Source organism: Limulus polyphemus, unplaced genomic scaffold, assembly GCF_000517525.1.
Source record: "Limulus polyphemus unplaced genomic scaffold, Limulus_polyphemus-2.1.2 Scaffold1134, whole genome shotgun sequence".
In the NCBI taxonomy this organism is placed as follows: Eukaryota; Metazoa; Arthropoda; class Merostomata; order Xiphosura; family Limulidae; genus Limulus; species Limulus polyphemus.
Window position 1 is genome coordinate 64,675 of NW_013666744.1, and position 7,898 is coordinate 72,572.

At 31.7% G+C, this 7,898-nt stretch overlaps 1 protein-coding gene across 1 annotated transcript in view; it reads left to right on the forward strand.

Annotated features, from left to right (window-relative positions):
- The window catches only part of LOC106462287 (collagen alpha-1(I) chain-like), a 98,753-nt gene that overhangs the window by 60,571 nt on the left and 30,284 nt on the right, over window positions 1–7,898 (forward strand). Inside the window, exons 24-31 of the mRNA XM_013922188.2 lie at window positions 1,404–1,448; window positions 2,046–2,099; window positions 3,686–3,730; window positions 4,483–4,536; window positions 5,743–5,904; window positions 6,264–6,461; window positions 6,790–6,843; window positions 7,270–7,431. Of these exons, the coding sequence (XP_013777642.1) occupies window positions 1,404–1,448; window positions 2,046–2,099; window positions 3,686–3,730; window positions 4,483–4,536; window positions 5,743–5,904; window positions 6,264–6,461; window positions 6,790–6,843; window positions 7,270–7,431 (774 nt within the window). The remainder of the gene's footprint in view (window positions 1–1,403; window positions 1,449–2,045; window positions 2,100–3,685; window positions 3,731–4,482; window positions 4,537–5,742; window positions 5,905–6,263; window positions 6,462–6,789; window positions 6,844–7,269; window positions 7,432–7,898) is intronic.

Here is a 7,898-nt window from a genome sequence, read left to right on the forward strand (position 1 = left end):
AAAATAGGTCTAAAACTAATCTGTGTGTATAAATAAGTATGAGTTTTTGCTGGAGTACATGCCATTATCATAAAGCATCTTTTTAAAAAGGGCTAAACTAATCTGTGTGTATAAATAAGTATGAGTTTTTGCTGGAGTACATGCCATTATCATAAAGCATCTTTTTAAAAAGGGTTAAAACTAATCTGTGTGTATAAATAAGTATGAGTTTTTGCTGGAGTACATGCCATTATCATAAAGCACCTTTTTAAAAAGGGTTAAAACTAATCTGTATGTATAAATAAGTATGAGTTTTTGCTGGAGCCATTATCATAAAGCACCTGGCTGGGAGTTGCTAGTTAATGAAGGATTTTTCTTTTAAATGGAAAGCTTGATGGTACAACCTATTTTTTCTCTAAGATTTGTGTTTTTTAGGACTTAAAGAAGGTATAGATTAGTGGATTAGTATTAAATATCTCAAACAGTTTGCCATTGAATCACTGTATGTGTTCTGACTTTATAATATTTGTATCATGGAAACTTTAGCCATCTTATATGTGAGAATTAAACAGCATAGCAAGTTTTTGAATTCAATAATATTTATTTAATTACTTTAATACTGATTATAAAGTGTGGATTTTTTCTTCAGAAAAATCCCTTTAAAATTGGAATCCACTAGTGATATTCAGTGTACAGAAAGCAACAAATTAGTTTTAGAGTTTTTTAAATTATTTTTAGGTTGAGATTAAGAAGGAAAGCAATTGGATTATGAAATTTCTTTAATTATTATTTGTCCATTTCTTAATGCTTTGCGTTTAACAAGTATTCAAAATATATTATAATGAAACATGCTTATATTTTTAAAATATACTATACTTCGTTTATTTATTTTTACTCCTGACAGTGAGATGAGTAATTGTAGGCTAGAATTTTTTTTTAGCAAATCAGATATTTTTTTCAAATATATTAATTAGGAATAAAAATTATTTTTGTTGTTAAATTTTTTTCCTTCAGATACCAGCATACTGTAAATATTTAAGTCCACTAAAATATACTGAAACTCAGTGCCATAACTACAAAAGATGTGCCCCCCCCCTATTAATTGGGCTCCCTATATTTATTTTCATATAACTGTAGTTATTTTTCTGGCTGATTCAGGCTCCCTTTTGGCTCGGTCTCCCTCACAATTGTAGGGGCTACGGGAGCATACTTACGCCACTACTGAAACTCAAAATTTGAGGAGCAGTACTCAAAGAAATGGTTTTAAGCTTCCTGTGTTGTAGATCAAACTTTCTATTGATTGCTTATTTTCCAAATTATTTTAAGCACAGAACCAACCTTTTTACCTAGAAATAGCCTGGTTTTATTTTAATTTATGGATAGTTATTTTCAAGCCATACTGATTAGTTTATATATGTTCTCAGGGAGATACTGGAAGACCAGGTCCACAAGGCCCTCAAGGGCTCCGGGTAAGGTATTTGGATCTTTGTAATTTTAAGTATCCTTAGTCAATCAACTGTTCCAGTTAGTTTCCAAAATTTGTATTATCAACAGTCCAATTTATTGGTTTCCTTTAATTTTCAATGAAAAATGGTTGAATAAACCATTAATACTTAAGAATAAAGTACAATAATAAATGTCATAAATGGTAATTATTATGTTTATAGTATAATACTGTAACATACATAAAGTATTAAAGTTTCATTGATTGTGCCTCTTCTAAAAGTAGAAGTATTTTACTTAATTGTTTTTGGTCTAGCTCTGTAGTTAGGGGTATGTGTTATATGACAATTAATACTTATTTGAAAGTAACTGAAAAGTGTCATATGTTTTTCTAAAAGCCCTGTTAATCTTGTGGAAATATATATGCTCAGAAATCTGTTTAAATATATGTATTTCTTTCAGTGGTATATTGTGTAATAAAGTTGTTCTTTTGTTTTTCTAAGTTACTATGTACTTCAGAAGATTATAAACTCATTAAAAATTCAACACTTCAGCAATATTTAATAATTAAAATGTTAGAGGAATATGGGACTTGATACTTGTGTATTTTTCATTCAACATAGGGTCCACCAGGTCGACCAGGAATAAGAGGAAAAGATGGAAACCCAGGAATTAGGGTATGTTTAATAGGTGGTTGATTTTATGTATATGTTAAAGATTTCTGTTCTTTTTCACCAGAGGCCAAATTGAAAAGAGAATCTGTGATGAAATGTCATAACATTATTCGCAGCCTAAATTAACTTAGGTTACTGTATGGTGAAGTAAAGTAGACTCATAACCCCATAGGTGGTTGATTGTTTTAATTTTCATTAAGAATCAGTTATCATAAGTTGGTCACAGTACAGTGAAATGAGATTATTTTCAGACAGAAAAATATATGTCCTTTCACATAGATGGCCCGGCATGGCCAGGTGGTTAAGGAGCTCGACTCGCAGTCTGCGGGTCGCGGGTTCGAATCCCAGTCCCACCAAACATGCTCGCCCTTTCAGCCGTGGGTGAGTTATAATGTGACGGTCAATCTCACTATTTGTTGGTAAAAGAGTAGCCCAAGAGTTGGCAATGGGTGGTGATGACTAGCTGCCTTCCCTCTAGTCTTACACTGCTAAATTAGGGACGGCTAGCGCGGATAGCCCTCGTGTAGCTTTGCGCGAAATTCAAAACAAACAAACAAACCTTTCACATAGAGTGGTTAGAGTGAATAATTTTTTACTGTATGTTCTTATCATATAGTACATTAACATAACATAATGTTTTGGGACAACATGGGACCTATTGGTCCATCTTGGTGGTTCCATCCTCTAAACTAAACTAAAACTATTAGTAATTAAATTTTAAAAAGTAAACAAAATCTCAAAACCAGCCCTTATCACTCATTTACTTATCAAGCTTTCTCTTAAACTCACTTAAATTTACTGCATCCACAACATCCAAAGACAACCCATTCCAAAGGTCTACCACTCTATTAGAAAAATATAACTGTCTTAGCTGAAGATGACTCCTATGCTGCCAATATTTATGTTGGTGTCCCCTGGTCCTACTGTTAAGTATGAAAAATTATGATGCATCAACACCATTAGTTTCCTTTACAATCTCAAACACATCAAACAGATCCCCCCTAACTTTTTATTTTTCAGCCTCTCCTCATATGACAACCCTTCCATCCCAGGCACCATTCTAATAACTCTTCTCTGAACCCTTTCCAACAATTCAGTGTCTTTTCTAAGATAAAGAGCCCAAGATTGAACACAATATTCCAAATGTCACCTACCCAGTGACCTATACAATGAAATTATAACCTCTTTAGACTTGTTTTTAGTATTTCTCTAGATACAACCTAAAATCCTATTTGCCTTACCGCTAGCAACAGCACACTGCTTGGGTGGCTTTAGAGAATGATCAACTATTACATCAAGATCCCTTCTTTCATGACACTGTTAAGGTTATTCCTATCCAAATTATACTTATAATTATGATAACCCACATGCATTATCTTGCATTTATTATAATTAAAACTGATTTTCCATTTATTTGCCCAACTCAGTAAATGATCTAAATATTTTGTAAATCAGCAACATCCTTTTTACAGCTAGCAACACCCAAAACCTTAATATCATCTGCAAATTTAAGTAATTTATTGATAATTCTTTTACCTAATTGGACTTATCATTTTATGTTTTAAGAATATAATTATTTATATTTCCAGGGAGAACCAGGAATTGATGGAAAGCCTGGTGACCAAGGACCACAGGTATGAAGATTATTTCAAAAGTTTTAAATTTTCAATCAGTTCATTAAAACCTAATCTGTGTTATTTTAATGTCATTTCTCCTAAGCACATTTAAAATTACCTGTAAACAATATGATATTGGTTGAACTAATGTTACTAGTTTAGTACTGTACAAAGTTTGGTTCTTTAATTCACTCATGTTTCATGTAGTATAAAATTTAAAAAAATAAAATAGGATTTGTATTTTACATGTCTTAAAGTGATGTTAATGAATTCTCTTTTTAAGATCGTTTCACTACAATATAACATTAGTTTTTCCTTGTTATGACATCAGACGTTAATATTTTTGAGCAAAAGACTTGCAGCTATTAGCCTACATATCTATAGTTTTATTAGAATGAAGCATTCTTGGGATAAGTTTTTCTCACCAACTTTGTAAAAACATTTATCCTTTACAGCATGTCTTCAGTATTAGTTTTTCTTACCTATGTGTATATGCCTGACTCATGTGGTTAAAGCATCTCGTGATTTTTTGTCCCAACTTTATGTGTCTTGTTAAACATTCCATTGATTAGTTTTTCCAGCATTTTGTTTCTAACCTGCTTTTGCCTACTTTTTTCAAAAATTTGAATCAAGCATTATCAGAATTAATATCTCTAACTTGCAACTTCATAGTTTATTTTTACTTGATTAAAAAACTCAGGATTATTAGAGATTTATAATACATCTTGAATAAATTTTTATATTGTAATTATGCTTTGTTTACATTTCAGGGTATCCAAGGTCTTCCAGGTATAATAGGAGCACGTGGACCTAAAGGAGATGCGGTATGAAATTTTGAAATATATTAGATGGAAGATGATTTGTTGTATTAGTTTAAAAGAAGCATTAAACATAAAAGAAATCTAATAACTTTGTGTTAGATTTTATAAGGCCGGATTCTGTTTGACTTGTTGGTGATAAATTTCATCAATAAACAGACAGCATACAATCCACTTGTTTTATCATGATATATTCAAAGCAAGTCAAACATAAATACAAAAATTTGTGACATTAATGGTTATCACAGTTGTATCCAGAGGTTTAAATAATTGTCTCTTTTTTTTGTCAAAGTCAACACAGGTGGGTTCAATTACTTTAGAGTACCCTTTGACAAGATAGATTCTTCTTCTTTATCTCTGTTGTTACAATACAAGCTGTGATAATCACTTTAAAATCAACACTATAACTTTTGGTTATCACAGTTGTATCCAGAGCTTTAAATAATTGTCTCCTTTTCATCAAAGTCCACATAGGTGGGTTCAATTACTTTATAACACTCATTGACAAAACAAAACTGTAAAACTCACTTTAGAAATTGCCTCTCATGGCTCTAAAATCCTGAAGACACGATTTTACAGCAATAATTATTTATTGTAATCATGACAACTAATTTGAAGGCATACACTTGAGGTAATTCAAGTGCTAAAATGATAATATTGGTTTGTTCAATTTAAAAAGAATTTTTAGCTTATGAAATTGTTTTTAGGAATGTAAGGTAAGCATGCTAAATATAGGTACTGCCTTAAAAGCATGATTTAAATTTAAACGCTATTGTTAAGTTTTTCTGCATGCAAATCATTATTATTTCAAATAATTTTATGAGACAGTGCAATTAAAACTGTATAATTTTAGTTTTGAACTTTTTTCCTAAATATTTCAGCTATTCCAGCCTAATTACATCTGAAAGCATAGTAAACAGATGGCATCTCCTTTTCCAACTATTACCTCTTTTAAACCTTAATTAGTGTTTTTTCCTTATCTTTCAGTATACTTTATTTATTTATTTTGTTTTTGTATAATATGTAATATTAGCTATAAATATCTCATTAACACTGTATAATATCTAGTTAATACATTACTGTTGGGATCATAAATTTGAAAGTTCTGCATCAAATGAAGTGATAGTTTGTCTCCTAGTTAATGTTACAGTGTCTTTGAATTTAATCTTCTTATTTTGTTAATATAAGTAAATGAAAATTAATATATTTCAGGGCTTAAATGGTCAAGATGGTCAGCCAGGCCCTAAAGGTGAACGAGGCCCAGTTGGTGATTCTGGAAAGCAAGGACCTGTTGGAACACCTGGTCAGCCTGGGCCCCCAGGAGAACCTGGTGAGAGGGGTGCACCAGGATCTCAGGGTGCTCGAGGTTTTCAGGTAAACCAAGCTGTTCAGACTAGTAAATATTCATTCAAATTAACTGCTGAAAGTCAATAAACATATTTCATATTTATTACATTGACAGAAATAAATGATAAAAGGATAGAAACATAATTTGAAACCTTTAAATCAGATTTAGTAACTGTAGTTTGATGTAAGCTGTCAATCTTTCTAAATAATACATTTGAGTGGAACGTTTGAAGAAAGAAAGTTTTATGAGAATTTCAACTTCTTTATTTATTGAAGTCTTATTACTGAATTATTTGATTAGTACAAATTCTACGAATGTTTCTGCTTCTCGTATTATTGTTTTTTCACTTTTTTTTATAAAGGAGACATTATTCATATTATTGTAGGGGCTTCCAGGTATACCGGGAAACCCAGGTCAAGCTGGTAAGGATGGAGAACCAGGACTGCCTGGTCCTCCTGGGCAAGCTGGCCCACATGGTGATCGAGGAGATCGAGGGTTCCCTGGTGAGAGAGGACAGCCGGGTGCACCTGGAGCTGCAGGCTTAAGAGGGGAACTAGGACCACCTGGACCCCAAGGAGAAAGGGTAATTAACCATTGTGGGATATGAAAAAATATAAAAAAGCAACTAAGAGAATGGATAAAGTGGAGATGAATTTTCATTATGTATACTTTATAAATTTTTTCATAGATATGAAGTTTAACGTTAATATATTTAAATTTATTCCAAAATTGGTTTTCATAGAATATGAATAAATACTATACTTAAAACACTTAGTTCTACCTTTGTGGTACTAAATCACTTTAGAAAATTATTTTTTATTGAATAACATTTTATTTAAAAAAAGGGAACTAATGTTATAAAAGTATATTTTATCCTGAAATAAAATATCCTAATTGATTTCATTTAACAGGGATCACCTGGTGAAAAAGGAGCTAAAGGCCATTCGGGACCTTCAGGTTTAGTGGTAAAATTAAACTTTTATTCATTTTTAACTTTACATTATGTTGTTCATTTCCAACTGTTAATAACGAAGTCTTACTTTTTTTACCCTGTTGAAATGTCTCTTAACTGGAATTACGTCAAGATATCTTAGTATTTCATGCATGTTTTACTTCAGTCATTTATGCACAATTAAATGCTCTGAATTCTTATTTTCAGTGAGAAATTATGTTTTACTTCAGTCATTTATGCACAGTTTAATGCCCTGATTCTTATTTTCAGTGAGAAATTATTTTCTGTAAATAGTCTGTTCAAATATTATGTAAATACTTGGTACGTTTTTAATGGCAGATGTTCTTTCTTGTTATTAAAACTTCTGACAACTGCACTTCTTGTAATATGTTGGATAGTATATAGATGATAAATCTGAATATTTATTTCTGGGTTCAAGGGATTACCAGGTAAATCAGGACCACCAGGATTGTCAGGACCTAAGGGAGACAGAGGTGACCATGGACCACCTGGACCTGAAGGCTCCATAGGACGGCCAGGAGAGCAAGGACCTCAAGGCCCAATTGGACTTGTTGGACCTCCTGGGGAGCCTGGAGAAAAGGTACTTACATTTGGTAATACTGCCTACAAGCTGAATTAGTTTTTAATTCGTTCAAAACATGGCAAAATATTTAGTAATTTTTATACAGTTATCAAAACTTGTACTTTAAGATGTTTACTAGGTAACTGTTTTTATTATTCATTTAAAAGCAAAATAGATATTGGATGTAGAAAAATAATATTTTATGGTTATGTCTGTTTATCATCTAATATTATACTGAACTTCATTGAAACTGATGAACTTCATTGAAATATAAAGTTGGTACTAATTTCGTTCTTGAATGTATCTTAAATCAGATGTTTGTACTTCTGATTGTTGATAATCTTTATTGCACTTGTATTTTAGAGTATTAGAATAAAATACATCTGGACATAGGTAATCTTGTAAAGGATTGCTTTCACTGAAGATAGGATTATACAAATATATTACATATATTCACACGCCCCCCCCCCCAATCGGCACAGCGA